The sequence below is a fragment of the Perissodus microlepis genome, chromosome 3 (genome assembly GCF_051167445.1).
Source record: "Perissodus microlepis isolate ML-2025 ecotype Zambia chromosome 3, ASM5116744v1, whole genome shotgun sequence".
Classification (NCBI taxonomy): Eukaryota; Metazoa; Chordata; class Actinopteri; order Cichliformes; family Cichlidae; genus Perissodus; species Perissodus microlepis.
Genome location: NC_140463.1, coordinates 51,829,200 through 51,847,875, shown reverse-complemented (window position 1 = coordinate 51,847,875; position 18,676 = coordinate 51,829,200). Strand labels below are relative to the sequence as shown.

Sequence of the window (18,676 nt, the reverse complement as noted above, 5' to 3'; positions counted from 1 at the left end):
CAGGTGAGGACGGCACAAAGAGCAGCTAACAAATCCAGACTCAGCTCCCTCCTCTCCATGCCGTGCTTGTGTTGCTTCCACAGCCACCAGCAGACAGCTGCTGTGGGTTATGAGCTCACCTGGAGAAAGAAGTGGAGCTTCCCCTCTGTGGAATACCACCTACTGGATCTAGAGATCCACCAGTACGACTAAGGGGACCAGACGCCTGGCAGACTGACACCAGAGTCCAGTGCCTGGGTTCAGGTCTCAGCAGTCCTCAGCAGTGAGCCAGCCAGGCTGACCCGGAGGCATCTGTGAGATTGTTTAGAGCACAGAAACATTCAGGGAGCTGCTGGGACTTGCATGCATGAGACTGGGGCTGTGTGGGTGGGGACGAGCTGATCAGCCCCAGCCAGGTGGGAGAAAAGAGAAGTGTGGAGAGTTTAGTGACATTTCTCAAATAAAAGCTGTGCTACATTTAAAAAGCATTAGCGGTCACACAGAGCCCGAGTCCTGCAGACTGAGCACAGACAGCAGAGGAAGCCTTTCTGTCTCCCACACAAACAGCAAAACCACAGTTCACAGACAACAGCTGCTTCCTTCTGGGTCCACTCAGCACCCTCCACTGGTCCCCACTCTCCTACATGTTTCAGCGTTCCTGCACAGCGACTGGCTCCTCCCACCCACCTGTCATCATCCTGGGATACTCTCTCTTCTGTTTCTGTTTGGTACTCAGACAACAGCAAAGCGTTTCCCTGCTGGGTGCTTCCCTCACTGCACGATCGAGAACAAGAAGCTTAAAACGTTTGCATTTCATGTAACTGACCAAACAGTGGCGATGGATGAAGCTGCGGCGCTGGGCTGTTGTACCGCAGCTGTGTTCAGACTCGTGATTATCTTACCAGACAAAATAAATCCAGCACAGTCTGATTATTTCACACTGTTTCACCGACCTGCAGCTTTTCAGGGATCACTGTGTCAGTTTCATGTGAAAATAACAGTGGGCGCATCGTCCTGTATGAAAGCTGAGTAATCAGACGTGATAGGGTCGTGTTTTTCCCTTCAGCCTATCAGCGGTGAATACCACACTGCCCCTCCCCAGTTCACACCACCTACACAAAGCTTATCTCAGCTCACAGCTGTCAGAACTGAATGAGTAGATGAAACAAACAAACCCTCTTCGTTGTGAAAGTACGGACATTTGCAAACGATGTTCCACCTGATATTTGAATAGTCTGACTTCAGGTTCTCATGTTGTTAAAGTTCCTCACTTAAAACTGGACTTTACACAGGTTTGAAGCCCACACACTGAGCCCATATTAAATGTTTTGCATATTTGTAGTAATTTGCATCACCAATTGAAGAAGCTCATCAATCTATATGTAAGATATCAAGCCTTAAGAGGTTGTATACATGGAAAAACTGCATGTACCTATACAGCCTTTGCCATGACACTCAAAATGCAGCCTGTTTCTACAAGCTGACTGGGGTCCACCAGCTGATAGCACATGTGTTGACAGTGCATGTTGGAGCACTAAGCCATGAAGTCCAAGGACTTCTGAGACAGGACTGTATTTAGGCACAGATCTGGGAAATGGTATCAAAGCCATCCTCCAGAAATTGAAGCAGTTTGGAACAACCAGAACTCTTAGAGGGAACTCAATGTTCACCCTGACAAAGCTCCAGCGCCGCTCCTTGGAGAAAGACAGGAGCCACGCCTCAGTTAAAAGCACAGGAGTCTGATCAGAACCTGGTCTGATGCCAAACGTCATGTCAGGAAGAAATCAGGCAGTGGTCATCACCTGGCATGAAGCATGGTGGCAGCAGCGTTTCCATGCTGTGGAAACGTTTTTCAGCAACACGAACCGAACCATTAAAGAAGTCAGATTATAAAACAAATCTCTTTGCCTACATCTGATGCTGTGACAGTTTTTTCCCACTCTTCATTTCGGTCGCAGCAGATGGCCCCGCCCCTCCCTGACCCCGCCGGAGGTTTCTTCCTGTTAAAAGGGAGTTTTTCCTTCCCACTGTCACCAAAGTGCTGCTCACAGGGGGTCATATGATTGTTGGGTTTTCTCTGTATGTATTATTGTAGTCTACCTTACAATATAAAGCACCTTGAGGCGACTGTTGTTGTGATTTGGCGCTGTGTAAATAAAGCTGCATTGAATTCATTTACATTAGCCTTTGCCTCCATGACTCCCCCCTTTGCTTTCACCACCTTCTTGTCTGTTTAAAGGCTCCCCTGATTTAGCGGTAGCTCTGCTTGAGGATGATCTCCACTCTGATGTTCATGTCCTGTGACTTTCTTGCAGCTGTGGATGTTAAATTAAAATGAGACAAAGTGATGCAGTGGGGTAGAAGTGGAAAAGCCAGCTGTGCGTGCAGGTCCGTGCACGTGGCGGAGCGTAGGGTCCCGCAGACCTACAGCACAGACTCACACAGAAAGCATGCATGCAGCAGGCTGAGAGGAGGAAGTGCTAGACTTGCAAATCAGGGCAGGACTGGGAACTTCTTTGAAAACATTTGAATTATTCAAACCTCTGAGATCCCCTGACTTAGCGAGTCTAAACACCTATAGACATGTTCGCAGCTGTGTGGGGCCAGGAACCACACCAGGAACCAGGACTGTGCGATGGCTGAAACTGAACACGTCACACTTTCATTTACTTTCGTCTGTCAATGAGAAGATTAATAACAAATCCATTCGTTCAAAGGTTAACAAATGCACCTGCTAGCATCTGTATGGACAGAGATAAGGATGCACTTAATATGTTTGATCTCACTTCTTTAATCCAAACGATGCAAAAGAAAAGCTGGGAAACAACGGAGGAGCTCAGCTGCACACGTTAACGCCACGACACAGGAAGGAGCGGCAGGACACGTTAACGCCACGACACAGGGAGGAGCGGCAGGACACGTTAACGCCACGACACAGCGAGGAGCGGCAGGACACGTTAACGCCACGACACAGGGAGGAGCGGCAGGACACGTTAACGCCACGACACAGCGAGGAGCGGCAGGACACGTTAACGCCACGACACAGGGAGGAGCGGCAGGACACGTTAACGCCACGACACAGGAAGCAGCGGCAGGACACGTTAACGCCACGACACAGGAAGCAGCGGCAGGACACGTTAACGCCACGACACAGGAAGCAGCGGCAGGACACGTTAACGCCACGACACAGGAAGCAGCGGCAGGACACGTTAACGCCACGACACAGGGAGGAGCGGCTGCACACGTTAACGCCACGACAAAGGAAGGAGCGGCAGGACACGTTAACGCCACGACACAGGAAGGAGCGGCAGGACACGTTAACGCCACGACAGAGGAAGGAGCGGCAGGACACGTTAACGCCACGACACAGGGAGGAGCGGCAGGACACGTTAACGCCACGACACAGGGAGGAGCGGCAGGACACGTTAACGCCACGACACAGGAAGGAGCGGCAGGACACCTTAACGCCACGACAGAGGAAGGAGCGGCAGGACACGTTAACGCCACGACACAGGGAGGAGCGGCAGGACACGTTAACGCCACGACACAGGAAGGAGCAGCAGGACACGTTAACGCCACGACAGAGGAAGGAGCGGCAGGACACGTTAACGCCACGACACAGGGAGGAGCGGCAGGACACGTTAACGCCACGACACAGGGAGGAGCGGCAGGACACGTTAACGCCACGACACAGGAAGGAGCGGCAGGACACGTTAACGCCACGACACAGGAAGCAGCGGCAGGACACGTTAACGCCACGACACAGGAAGGAGCGGCAGGACACGTTAACGCCACGACACAGGAAGCAGCGGCAGGACACGTTAACGCCACGACACAGGAAGCAGCGGCAGGACACGTTAACGCCACGACAGAGGAAGGAGCGGCAGGACACGTTAACGCCACGACACAGGGAGGAGCGGCAGGACACGTTAACGCCACGACACAGGAAGGAGCGGCAGGACACGTTAACGCCACGACAGAGGAAGGAGCGGCAGGACACGTTAACGCCACGACACAGGAAGGAGCGGCAGGACACGTTAACGCCACGACAGAGGAAGGAGCGGCAGGACACGTTAACGCCACGACACAGGGAGGAGCGGCAGGACACGTTAACGCCACGACACAGGAAGGAGCGGCAGGACACGTTAACGCCACGACACAGGAAGCAGCGGCAGGACACGTTAACGCCACGACAGAGGAAGGAGCGGCAGGACACGTTAACGCCACGACACAGGGAGGAGCGGCAGGACACCTTAACGCCACGACACAGGAAGGAGCGGCAGGACACGTTAACGCCACGACAGAGGAAGGAGCGGCAGGACACGTTAACGCCACGACACAGGGAGGAGCGGCAGGACACCTTAACGCCACGACACAGGGAGGAGCGGCTGCACACGTTAACGCCACGACACAGGGAGGAGCGGCTGCACACGTTAACGCCACGACACAGGGAGGAGCGGCAGGACACGTTAACGCCACGACACAGGGAGGAGCGGCTGCACACGTTAACGCCACGACACAGGAAGCAGCGGCAGGACACGTTAACGCCACGACATAGGGAGGAGCGGCAGGACACGTTAACGCCACGACACAGGGAGCAGCGGCAGGACACGTTAACGCCACGACATAGGGAGGAGCGGCAGGACACGTTAACGCCACGACACAGGGAGCAGCGGCAGGACACGTTAACGCCACGACACAGGAAGCAGCGGCAGGACACGTTAACGCCACGACATAGGGAGGAGCGGCAGCACACGTTAACGCCACGACACAGGGAGGAGCGGCTGCACACGTTAACGCCACGACACAGGGAGGAGCGGCAGGACACGTTAACGCCACGACACAGGAAGGAGCGGCAGGACACGTTAACGCCACGACACAGGAAGGAGCGGCAGGACACGTTAACGCCACGACACAGGAAGGAGCGGCAGGACACGTTAACGCCACGACACAGGGAGGAGCGGCAGGACACGTTAACGCCACGACACAGGGAGGAGCGGCAGGACACGTTAACGCCACGACACAGGGAGGAGCGGCAGGACACGTTAACGCCACGACACAGGGAGGAGCGGCAGGACACGTTAACGCCACGACACAGGGAGGAGCGGCAGGACACGTTGACGCCACGACACAGGGAGGAGCGGCAGGACACGTTGACGCCACGACACAGGGAGGAGCGGCAGGACACGTTGACGCCACGACACAGGGAGGAGCGGCAGGACACGTTAACGCCACGACACAGGGAGGAGCGGCAGGACACGTTAACGCCACGACACAGGAAGCAGCGGCAGCACACGTTAACGCCACGACACAGGGAGGAGCGGCAGGACACGTTAACGCCACGACACAGGGAGGAGCGGCAGGACACGTTAACGCCACGACACAGGAAGCAGCGGCAGCACACGTTAACGCCACGACACAGGGAGGAGCGGCAGCACACGTTAACGCCACGACACAGGGAGGAGCGGCAGGACACGTTAACGCCACGACACAGGAAGCAGCGGCAGGACACGTTAACGCCACGACACAGGAAGCAGCGGCAGGACACGTTAACGCCACGACACAGGAAGCAGCGGCAGGACACGTTAACGCCACGACACAGGAAGGAGCGGCAGGACACGTTAACGCCACGACACAGGAAGCAGCAGCAGCACACGTTAACGCCACGACACAGGGAGGAGCGGCAGGACACGTTAACGCCACGACACAGGAAGGAGCGGCAGGACACGTTAACGCCACGACACAGGGAGGAGCGGCAGGACACGTTAACGCCACGACACAGGGAGGAGCGGCAGGACACGTTAACGCCACGACACAGCGAGGAGCGGCAGGACACGTTAACGCCACGACACAGGAAGCAGCGGCAGCACACGTTAACGCCACGACACAGGAAGCAGCGGCAGGACACGTTAACGCCACGACACAGGAAGGAGCGGCAGGACACGTTAACGCCACGACACAGGAAGGAGCGGCAGGACACGTTAACGGCACGACACAGGAAGGAGCGGCAGGACACGTTAACGCCACGACACAGGAAGCAGCAGCAGCACACGTTAACGCCACGACACAGGAAGCAGCGGCAGGACACGTTAACGCCACGACACAGGAAGCAGCGGCAGGACACGTTAACGCCACGACACAGGGAGGAGCAGCAGTGTTTGTTATGTCAGCTTCACTGTGTGCAGTTTCAAAGCGACGCTTGAAGTGAAAACAAACTTTCTGTTCTGCATATGAACCAAACATCATTTGGTGATGTCTGCTTTGTGTTCAGTTGCTGCTTAAAGCCCACATGACTGTTCACTTCTTCTGCCTGCTGTGTTCAGCGTGTCATCGCACGCTGTTGTTACTTTTTAGAGGCTGGTCTCTGACCCACACCAGCTTACAGGAAGTGTTTGTGTTGCACTCATTACAACGAAACCAGCAGTGCTGTTTGTGCAGCTGACGCTAAGGACAGCATTCAAGTTGCATTGATTATGAAAGCAGTAAAGAAAAGAAAGACCCACAATGACAGAAGTTCTCTGTGTAATTTATTGAAAACTCAAAGATACACTATTTGATTAAGGATTTGTACACTGAGTGCTAGAATTGCCCTCCTGAAGTCATTCATAATTAAATGCATGTGTAAATAATCTATTAGAGTTTTCTTCACCCTGAGTACTTCACTAGGTAAGATGAGTAGTCAGTGAGTCTAACATCCACATACTGAACACAGCTTAACAGATTCCAGACTCAACCATCGCTGGGACACGATCGGTTCCAGCGATGGTTTTTCTCAGCAACACAACGATTCGAATGCTGAATTGAGGTAAAAACATTGCTTCAACACAGACGAGTCTCTCAGGCCGTTCATCAGACAGCAATACTTTAACCTGAAATGAAATATCACAGTACCACAGACCCTCAAAGGAACCACATGAGGAGCCTGAAGAAAGTGCAGCATGATTCCAACCTATGTTCCCTCCGTACATATTCCAGTGTCACATGTAATAAACAACTCTGATCCATGAGAATTAGTTTCTGGTGTGCAAGTATAAGCAGGTATATGTGCAGATTTTAGTACATGATCACAACGTCACCACGTGAGATTAACAAACAGAGGTCAAAGAGAAAAAAACATTGTCCATTTGAAGAGCGCAAACCCGGCGGTGGAGGACCGGACCACACCGATGTCTCGCTTCTTTTTGTGGAAGACATGAAACTAAATGATCAGAAGAATATTTCTGTTTAACTAAAATCATCATCATTATTACACACTTACGTTTGTGTTCAGCAGTACAGATTTGGGGACATTAGTCACTGTATGGTAAAATCTGGTTCTTATGCAGCTTTTCTAATATACTCAAGCACTTTATACAGCAGGTCTCTTTCACCCGTAGATTCATACGAGCATCTTTTCTACATCTTTCACACTCAAACACATCTGCAGCAACTGGTGGTTCGAGTGTCTCGCCCAGTAAACTTTGACATCCAGGAATGAAACCACCAACCTGACCTGCTCCACCTCCATGTTCGAGTTCTCAGCATATGAGAGGTTACATGTCCACTTCCTCCACTACTAATGCTTCTCTGCACAACCCACATCTAAATAACACGATGTACATGGATGGTGTCTAAACCAAACCCTACAGGGTCCAAGTCTCATGGCTGAGGAGGTGTGATCAAGCAACGCCACGAAGCTAAACTTTGCTCGATCAAGAGGCTTCTCTGGTAAAGTTAACATTTAACTCAATCGTATAGCCTCAGGCTGTTCATTGGCATGTTGGACTCACTGAACGTCGCTGGTTTCAGCCTGTATTCAAAAAATGGACACACTGAGCGTATGGCTGACGATAACACACGTGGTCATATCAGCTCGTAGGGAACTGAAATTGTGATGTTACCTCAACACTTTTGCAAACTATGGCTTTGACTCTGAGGCTGCTCAGCACATGAAGGGTCTCAGACACAGAGCCCACTGCTGCTGCAGTCACTGTGCTCACGCTAACAAAGCAAACCTTTAAAGTGGAACAGTGCTCTGCAGACTTTCTGAAGCACAGACTTTGCTCTCACCATAAAGATATAAATGCACCAGTATGCAGTAAGCAGCAGAGCGTATGGGGAAAACCACACAAACAGCAGAAACAGTCACACAAACACATTTCACATGTCAATAACTGCGGTGACAGAAGGACACGGTTATTTGCTTTGAAGTGTTGTGTCCTCACAGAAAGTTAAGCATGGCTTCTTAATGACGGGGCGAGTATGAGCAGCCCCTGAAAGCGCTTCACTGTAAGACTGAGAAGAGCGCTCAGCTATTTCTGTCGTCGTGTGCAACGCACACTTCCTGCTGCAAGGGTCACTTGCAAAACAGACAGGAAATGAGATTCGTGTGCGAATGTTTGTGCAAGTAAGAGGAAGAAAAGGTATGTTATCAAAGGAATCATTCGACATGAAACAATGGGCTGGGCACAGGCCGCAGCAACACACCGATTAAGCTCGAAATAAAAAAGGGAGGAGGAACAACAAAAAGGACCTAACAGCAGACAGCTCATCAGCAAATGTTCTTAATGGTCCCACTAACGTCTAAGCCATGTTAACCAGTCGTAAAGTGGAACATTAGTTCTCCTGGGCAGCAACCATAATTGCAGAGCCCCGAGAGGTAGTTGTTGTCCCAGCGCTCAGACGTCCTGTTAGGAGGTGCTGGAGCAGCTCTGGGGAAAGACCTGGCAAAGATATGCACTCAACCACACATGTGAGCTCAACATATAATCCTTATAATCCAAAGGGGGCGGGAACATACGGCGGGTCTAATGATGGCAGTGACTTCTCCGTGATCAGTGACATTTCAGGTGCTTCTTGGGGTGCTCCTTTTCCAGCTGCTCTCTCTGGGATCCATAGATACAGTTGGCCCGCCAGGAGAACCATACGATGATGGAGACAATGGTGGTCTGGAGGAGGAGCATCACTCCGTAGGTGGATGCGACGGTGGGTCCAGGGAGGTGGGAGAGGGAGGTGGGGGGCAGCAGCAACGCTGGGCTCAGCAAGATGGCCTTAATCTCAGCCTTGATCATGTGAAGTTCATCCAGGATGGACAAAAACGTGCAACAGTGGAACCACTGGTGGCTGTGCCCCCAGATGTCAAAGCGTCCTGGCGCAAGGCGTTCGGGGAACTTGCTAATGTTGAAGATGGCTGACACCAGCAACCAGAGGCAGTGGCGATAGAAGAAGCGGGCCATGGGGGTGGAAGCGGTGAAGGAGGAAGAGGAGGCGGAGTAAGGCGATCGGGTGAGGAGGCGGTAGAAGATTGGTGTGGAGGAGATGAGAAACGGAAGGAGAAAAACCAGCGTCCGGATGATATATCGATGCTGCCTCCACCTCTGCCGAGTATTGCAGCAGGATAAAACACAGATGATTGCTACAACACATGCACACGGGATGTAGTAGGTCTCAAAGAACACGCTGTACTCTGGGATTGCATAGGATGAGGGGAACGCTGCAGCCTCACGGTGCAACTCCACCCGGGAGCTGCTCCCTGTCTCTGCTATTCCTGCCCGAGGGTGGATGTAGTAGTAGTATGCCAACGATGAGCCGACCGTGTACGCACTGATGGTGCCGTAATCCACGAAGAAGCAAACCTCTCTTACCACAAGAGACATTGAGTTTAGCAGGTGAGCCATGCTGCTGGCCATCAGTAAACAGAACACCCCAATAAAGTAATTCCACAGCGGATAGAAAAAAGGCTCACCGCTATCAGGCGCACCTTCCCAACCAAAAACCTCCACAAAATAGTAGAAAAAGATGAAAACAGGAAGAAAGTGTGTCCAGAAATTGCCCGTTTCATTGGTAGGCCTGAACGCTGACAGTAAGCAGTCCCACAGGCTGTAGTTTGGGAAGCGGTAGCCCGTCAGGATAAAGTTTTCTATGACTCGAGGCGGCACGTCCGTATGCCTCAGGAGAGGCAATGGCTGACCGCAGTTCAGAAGCATAGTTAGAGTTTATTTATGCTGCCGATGGCCAAAAACCTCCGCTGGGATCTTTGTTTGCATAAGTTCTTCACTTTTTATTGCTTGGCTGTGGACTTTATTGCTGATCACATCGTGGTTTGCGATTCAATCCGTTGCTTCTGGGTGGATAAGGCATCTACAGACGGGCCCAGCTCTAAAAGACCATTCAGCACCCTCTGTGTGCACCTCCAGGCCTCGTGAGCTGCACACTAATCCAGTGAGCAGCTACTACAAAGCCCAGGAGTGAACCAAGAGCAAAGAAGAGTTATGCAATATCCAAAAAGCTTAGGCCACTGGTTAATTTTTCATTTTGGTTTCCTCTTTGAAGGTCAGCAGAAACATCCAGCATGCAAAGTCCATCTGCCTGTTGGTCGTTCCCTCTTTTGCATAGGGTTGGTGGATCACACACACACCTGTCTTGTGATGCTTAGTTCTGCAGCAGCGAATGAAATGGAGCTCAGTTATTACTGTGTTACAAGGTTGAACAGCACGTCAGTGAAGGAGTCCGTACAGCTGGTGTCCTGGAGATGCGACTCCGTGGTATGTAGGCCGTGTTGTTCATCAGCACTGTAACGTCCTGTTTGCTGCAGCGAGTCTCCGCGTCCCGGTTTCTATTCATTCAGCTGCCGATGTGTTGCAGTGCGCTGCGGGCACGAAGAAATCCTTCAGGACTGACACGAGCCGGCGTTCAGTCCTTCGACGCAAGGTCACGTTTAAAAATAGCATTTTAGACCCGAGAGCGCGCCTTCATGTGTTCCACGCGTAAAGGGTCGATGAGGCGGGAGAGCGCGATGCCCGAGGAGGGCGACGGCAGCCGGCGTTTCTGCGAAATACCGAGCGGAACGGCGCTTTGACAGGTACCTGCGTCAAGTTACGCGCAGTCACAGCGAGTTTCCGGTCAGCGCTTTCAAACGGAAACACCGAGGCTGTGACGTAACACTTCTAAGAGGTCATTGTGTCCACTTACCTACCATTTGAATCGCCCCTGATTATAATATATATTATCTATATATTATATATAATATATTATCTCTAACTACAACCCAAGGTCAGCACCAAATAAAGGACGTGTGAGGTGAAACTGTTATTTCAGCCCAGGTTCATTATTATTCATTATAAGGAAAAACTGAGCACCTGCACTGGGTCCAGAGGGCATCCCAGAGCAGAGCTGGCAGCATTATCAGAGCAGAGCTGGCAGCATTATCAGTGCAGTGTGGCAGGACGTGAGTCTTTGAATTCATCATTTACTTTTAACTACGACTACAAACTGCTCTGGAAAGACCAGAGATGTGCCCGCGTCCTTGTCTTCTGCTGAATCTGATCCTGTGGCAGGCTTCGTGTTTGACTCCTGATCTGGAGTGTTGTGATGTAACAGTGCGGTGTGTTGAACGAGGGTCAGAGCAGGCAGACAAAGACGGAGGGCAGGCAGTGAGATCACATACACACTAATGCAGCCTGTTATTGGTCTTTATAATATGAAGCAACATGACGTCACTGCTGTTGTGATTTGGCGTTATAAACAAAATTAAATAAAACTGAATCGAAGTGAAATCTTCCAATAAAACGGCAGCTGAGCTGATATCGTACCTTCAAAACTAAAAATCAAAGTAAGTGTCCTGAGTTTAAGTCTGTTTCTCTGTTACTGTGTTCGTACAGTAACAGAGGTGCATTTGTGTTAATCCACCATAAACGGTTTTTAATCTCATGTACTACATTTCCATGCTAACATACTTAGCATAAGCTTAGCATTACAAAGCCGAGAGAGAGCCTTATTTTGAAGGCGGGTTCACTCGGTTTCCGGTACAGTTACGACTCGTGCAGCTCGCCGGAGCGCTGAACTGATGCAGAAATCTTGAGCGTGCGTGTGTCCGTGTCGTGTTGTTGAGGTTTGCTGTAGTCACACTGGGGACAGATGAGGACCCGGTCAGCAGTGAAGCCGTGCCGTGCCGTGCCGTGCTCACAGCCTGTCCTGTTTAACATGCACGGTCCGTCCTTGTTTAGTAGTGCTGTGGCATCTCCTCCCCCGGCCGCGCTTTGTTGAAGGCTGTGCTGGGCACACCGTGCAGAAACACAGTGTGTTTCTATAAACTACAGCCCAGAATCACTGCAGCGCTCTTACCGCGCACATGTGCAGTATTCTGCACTGTTAGGGACACTATGTTCCACCACTGCATGTCTGACAAGACAGGAAAAAACAAAGGGAATAATCTGTGCAGTGCAGAGGACGAAGTCCGCTTCCTGTCCACAAACAACATAACAACTCAGTTTTTCAATAACCTAACCAGCTGTCTAATTCTCTGTGCAGCTAGTTAGTTCTCTGACCAGCTGAGTTAGACATCACGGGCACAAAGGCAGCCAGCAACATCCTGTGTGAGAAAAGCTTCATTCCTGCAACCAGTTTGATGAATTTGTGCTAATATTCCAAAACACTGAATTATTTATTTAAATAATCTTTATTCATCTCGTGTCCTCCTCATGTAGACAAGTGCAAAGATAAATGCAGAGGTAGAGACTAACAAAAGTTACACAAAATACAAACAAAAACATGTACTTGAGAACAGAAAGCTAGTGTAGAGAAGTCGTTCTCAGAGTAAAGTAAAAGTATTGTGTTCCACAAAAACAGGAAACTTTTACCATTTAAAGATATTTGGTTTATATTTCACATTTGGTGACTATCTGACCTCAAACCTCAACACAGTCATCTGAATACAGGACAAGTGGTCTTAATGTCAAAAATCCTCCTGTTGTAATGAGTGAAGGGTTCAAATATGACTTTTACAGTTTGTTCAGGGAATAAACAATCATGTCGTGTAGACGAAGCCCAACACGTGACACTGATAGCAAGAAGAACATCATGGAAATAAAGGATATAAAGATGATGCAGTCAGTAATCAGCCCAGTTCCCCTTTTTAAGATTATTTATGTCTATATTTTTAAATCTAGAAATCTAGAACATGTTGTACAAGATGGAAAGTTTATATGAAAATATAGAGTCAGCAAAGGTGAATGTTAGGTTTAATGCATGTGTTGTAGGTCGGCATGTAGAAAGCTAGAATGCTTCTGTTTGCTATCTGGTAACCCACACATATGACTGCGTGCACGACCTCGATAAGGGGAACAAGCAGCCTTGAGAAGAACAGATTCTACCGACAACAATCTGGGAGAGCTGCACTCCCATCATATAACCACACACAGCACAGCACAATCACACTTTGTAACCAGTTATAGTAATTTCTCATAGGTAATACAGCAACAAGCTTTATGAATGTTCATGTGTGTAACCAATAAAAACAGCCTGCAGGGGGAAAGCAAGTTGAAGTGGGTTGGAGACAACTGCTTCCCCCTCACGAGTGAAAACCTGAGCTCTGTGTGACCTCGTTCCTGAGTGAGCTTCTGTTTATCAGTATCAGGGGGAAAACTCTGACAGTGAATTTCTTCAGTATCAGCAACACAAATCGATCATACAGGAATAATTGAATTCTGAATGCCTTCAAAATGACTAAAAGCCACAACTTACACTTATACAACATTGTGCACAGAGCACAGATATCTGCACCTATTCCAAACGCTGCCAAGAACTATAGCATGCTAAATGAGGCTGCACATCTGTCCAGAGGTTCTGTCAGCGTATATGTGAAGACGTATCCACAGGGCTTAGTTGCAGCATCCCAACCTTAGCCGAGCCGGTGCAGCTTAGGTGACGTAAGTGAACCAGATATGGAAGCTAACACATCACATATACTCCTGACTTGCTATCATATGTGGTCTGTGGGTATCATTAATGCTAGCGTGCACTGTTAGGTTACCTGCACTGTCTGTTTCTATCACACAGACGTGAGACCTTCTAATAACACTTTGATGTTTGAAATGTGGTAACAAATAACATGTCTGTAACTGCTAGCATGTTGTAGCGCTGTAACACAAATGTGAGAGCTCATGGCTCCTTCAGTACAACCATCCAGGACCACATACTGGGAGACTGAGAGAACATCTCATGCTGAGAGCTGCAGAAACACACTGAGGGTGTCAGCTAGAAGCACAGGAAGGAACTGAGAGAGCAAAACAAAGAACAGAGAAACGAGAAGTCATATGAAACAAAGGTCTTACTGCAAAGCATCGACCATGAAGAGTCGGGTTTCTGACCAAACAGGGCTCGCAGTAGGAGGCCGGCGTGTGTGAGTGCAGGGTGAGCCAATCAGATGGTTCGATTTTCTAAAGAAACACAGGCTGTACTTCACACAGCGAAGAGAAGTTCAAGGTTTGTTGACTTGATTAACGTTTGATGTCATTCTTTTCTCTGGGAAACTACCAGATGTTTGAGTTTGACAGTGGTGCCTCCTACTGAAAATACCAACTGTAACACATGTAGACACAACTTTACTCCCTCTTCCTGTAGCTGATGCAAAGAGACTGAGATCGATATGCAGAACAAACATTAATCTCAGAGTGTTCTGATATCTCCACAATCACAAACATCAGACTGTTGGAGTCATTCGGAGTCCTGCCTGTTGCAGCTCTGACGCTGGTGACCGAGCAGACAAATAGTCCATTTAGTGTTGTTAAAAAATGCACATCATTAAAATTATGATGCGTTTTATAGCACACGATGATTTTGATGCACTGCTCAAAAACAAAAGGAACAAGTTTCTGTCAGCAGATGGAGGAACATGTGAAAGCACCTGTGTGAAAGCTGATGATGGAAACATTACAGGTGATAAGAAGAAGAATCCTCTGGCTGCTTTATTATTCATTCAGTAAAACAGGTGCTCTGCATTAAGAGCTACTCGCTGCACATTTATCGACGTCTTCCTGTTAATTATTGATTGTTTTTCATCAGATGAAGCCCAGCAGACATACATGCCCTGTAGCTTCAGGATCTGGGCATGACCACAATCCACAGCTTTAGATGAATGTTAATACACGCAGACAAAGAACGCACAATTATAACATTAACACGGGCGACACAGTCTTTATTTCATAATGCTGCTGGGCTTTTTCTGAATGCGAGTGTGCTTCTTGGATGAGTCCTCTCTCCGTTTTCTGCTGCTGTGACCGCTCTGCTGTAGCCGGTAGGTTTTCCGAGCCTGGCCTCTCTCCTTCTCCAGGACCTCCGTGTCATCCAGAATCTCCAGACCTGGAAGCTGACTGATCACATAGAGTCTGAAGAGGCAAAGCAAAACAAGCAGTCAGCAACAACAGGGCCAGCATGGGTGAATGCACTGCAGATAGACTCTTAGAGAAAAAGCACACAGACTGTGGTTATTCATAACCTTTTAAATCATCACAGCTGTGCTGTCATGAAATCAGCTCTGATTAAACTTGTAGTAAACCCGTGACAGTTTAAAACAAAGTAGCTCATTCTGGTTCGTCTTACAAGTTTAAAGTTTCTTAAATGGGAGATGTTCCACTGGATGGAGGTCAGGTGGCCGGTCAGAGCTATCAGTTCCTTCATTCTCCAGGAACTACCTGCATACTTTTGCCACATGATGACAGGTGCTGCTGTGCACCAGGAAGTATCCAGTGCCCACTGCACCGGCATAGGGTCTGACAATGACTCCAAGAAATTTATGCCAATACCTGGCAGTGCTCTTCTTGTTCCTCTTTACACAAAGGAGCAGATACCTGTAATCCACACCTGTAATCTATTCCACAGAACACTCGTGTTTAAACCAACCAAAGTCAGTGTGCAGTGTGGCAGGCTGCCATGTTTCTTCCACTGAGGATGTTGGAAAGTGGGTGGTGTTCCCATAAAAACCATTTGAACAGCACTGGTATTATAATACACATGCTGAGCACTGTTAAAGGCACAATGCCTTTGTAATGTCCACAAAACATTTACATGTTCGGACTGTTTTGGTTTGAGTCATTCCAGCTCCAGCTTACGTATAAAACACAAAGACAGTGATTTGCAAATATCATAAACCCATCATAAAACATAGAAAACAGTTAAGCAGCCAATACTGGTGCATGACTGTGAGACACAGGAACAGCTGACACACCACAGATGCAGACTGACGGTCGTGATGCAAAGAAGGATCTGCTGTTTATGTGAACATGCAGAGTTATTGCTGTGTTCTTTAGGCATCATTTAACACGGAGCAGGAAGCTGTTCTGTGGTCGGCCATCCATCAGACAGCGTTCGTCTGGTTTCCTTGGATACCACGTGTTTACTGTTTATCTTAAAACTGTATGTTTTTCTGTTTTACTGTGAAAACATGGGTTTCTATTTTTATTGACAGAGTGACAGTTTTTAAAGGCTGACGTGTTTCATGCACTTCTGTCTGTCTGCACATGTTGGCCCCGTAGAGGAATATTTCAAACCATAGCTGTGTTTCTAAAAGCTGCAGTTAGCGAGGTGCCCACAGCAGCTGATCCTCTGCGGGTGTCACAGTTCACAGCACAAACTCAGGCACACACAGCATGCTAATGATTTCACAGGTTTGTGTTACGTCCGGGCTAAACTGACCTCCTGTAGTTCTGTGCTCGTCAGTTCAAAGTGTCCGTACAGCTGACCACGGCCATGAAAACAAAATGTTTATTCTAACACAGGACGTCTTGGCCTTGTGTTCTTGCACTGACGAATCAGATGGGGGCGCTGTACACAACAGACAGCATGACTAGATTTTGCATGTAGTGTTTATATAAACATCATGTGGTAATGGTGGTAACAGAAGGACACAGGTCATTATGCTGTATGGAGCATATATTTGTATGTAGCTCATACTGATAATATGACGTTTACACACTGTGTGTAAATTCTTATATTTTAAGAAACTGTGCAGGTGTTCGGCTGCACCTGTCAGGAGAAACCTGCACGCTCACCTGTAGTCTGTGTACTGAGTCAGACTGCCTCCATTGAAGTAGCTGGGTGCTGCCTCGTTGTTCATCATGCTAAGGATCCTGTGGTTAGAAGGAACAGAAACACATGAGGCAGAAGTAACAGCAAGCACAGACGGCTGGCTTCAGTCAGAGAGAAAAAGCTCACTTGATGTTGGGGAACTTTCTCCAGATCTCCTCCACAAAAACAGGCAGGTTGTTGATCTTGTTCTTGTTGATGCACACTGTGGTGACACTTGGCATGTAGGGGAACTTGACATGAGACGTGTAGTTGTTGCAGTCCAGGATCAGAGTGCTGAGCTTCTCCAGGCGGCCCAGCAGAGCCGGGTTCCAATAAGGACTGAGTGAAGGACACTAGGCTTGTACGTCAGTGAAGAAAGCTCTGACACCCCCACAGCATCCTACCGATCCACAGGAGCCTCATGTCCAGGAGTGGGTAAATAATAACTGATATCCTTCTGTTTGCTGCCCACAGTCAAACTGTGATTACATGAAAAACTTCATTAATACGAATGAACTGTTGTCGGGCGGATTGCTACACAGACTGTTTATCAGCGTCCAATGTTTCTTCTTACACTGAAACACGGATCAACACTCGTTGGCTTTTTATTGACGATGTGCATCACTTACAAACCAAAGCAGGATTATCATCTATTTGAAGATGTTTGCTAAAGAACAGAAGCAGCCAGGTTAAAGTTAGAGTTGGTAACAGTTAGCGTTATTGTCAATACACAGATATTATTCAGCACATTTTCTTTTTAGTTATTTATAAGCAAACACAGCTTAGCAAAGGGTCAGCACGCTGCAAAAGGATACTCATCCAGCAGGTTGTAGCTCAGGTCCAGCACCTGCAGGCTGTCTGTCTGTGTCAGGATGGTTTCATAAGGGATCTCTGTGAGGCTCTGGTACGCAAAGGAAAGCCACTGGAAATGTGCTGCATGGCTGTGATGACTTTGTTGGCCTGATGCATGATGATCCATGACCCAGCAGTGAAGTGCCTTCTGTTCCTCCAGCTGGTAGTGATCAAGATTAGAAGTCAGATGATCAAACAGCAAAGCAACAGCTGGTTAACAGTGACGCAGAGCAGTCTGGATGCTTCTGGAAGAAATGTTGTTTTTCCCTCAAACATTATCGACTCTCAGGACAGTCGGGAAATTACACACTCACACAAAGCTAACGTACAGACAGCGTGTCAGTGTATGAAGAGCATATTCATACATGCTGTATGTGCTGTTACAGAAGGCAGGATTCAAGGAAAACATGCTTGTGCTTCAATCAGTAACGCAGCATTAAAACATGTGAAGAGTCGAAACATTTTACAGCTGGAGACACAAATCAGTCAAACTAAAGTCCGGGTTCAGTGGGTTAGCAGATTAAACAGATGGTAGGCTACCAACAACACGTTTTACTGTTTGAAAGGAAACAAGGAAACAACAGGAGCAGGAACAAAACCTTTCAAAGTAACAATATGGTAACAAAATGTACATCAATGATGTCAGCAACAGGACCCGAAACATCAAACTGCTGCAGACTTTATTTCAACGCTATCGTGGATTTAATGTCAAGCACATGAAACATTGATTTCAGTGGGTCTGTTGCAAGACTGTTCAGCATGTGATGAACCAGCAATCATTAAAAAAAAAGCCTAAATGTGTCTAAATCTCTTGATTCGTGTAGATCGAGCAGCCTGTCAGTGTGAAAGCAGCACGCACAGATATTCAGTTTGATCGGGACTCACCGAGCTGAAGAGGATCAGATGTAGCCTGCATACCAGCCTCTGAGAACTGCTTACAGCTCGTATAAAAGGCCTCCTTTCATACCCGGCCTGCTGATCACATGATGCGGATAAGCACAATAACAGCAGCGCTGGCTGGGTC

General features: G+C 48.6%; 2 protein-coding genes across 2 annotated transcripts; both read right to left on the bottom strand.

Annotated features, from left to right (window-relative positions):
• Nucleotides 1-6,484: 6,484 nt before the first annotated feature.
• paqr9 (progestin and adipoQ receptor family member 9) lies at nucleotides 6,485-10,853 on the bottom strand. The gene has a single exon (XM_084916965.1). It carries the CDS (start codon nucleotides 9,942-9,944, stop codon nucleotides 8,793-8,795), a length of 1,152 nt encoding a protein of 383 aa, XP_084773091.1. The 5' UTR covers nucleotides 9,945-10,853; the 3' UTR covers nucleotides 6,485-8,792.
• Nucleotides 10,854-14,684: 3,831 nt separating this feature from the next.
• On the bottom strand, nucleotides 14,685-18,618 carry LOC146391905 (leucine-rich melanocyte differentiation-associated protein). Its single transcript, XM_084917545.1, has 5 exons — nucleotides 18,538-18,618; nucleotides 17,616-17,812; nucleotides 16,948-17,139; nucleotides 16,785-16,862; nucleotides 14,685-15,122 (listed from the first exon to the last, which is right to left on the bottom strand). The coding sequence occupies exons 2-5, from the start codon at nucleotides 17,777-17,779 to the stop codon at nucleotides 14,933-14,935; spliced, it is 624 nt and encodes a 207-aa protein (XP_084773671.1). The 5' UTR covers nucleotides 17,780-17,812; nucleotides 18,538-18,618; the 3' UTR covers nucleotides 14,685-14,932.
• Nucleotides 18,619-18,676: the final 58 nt, after the last annotated feature.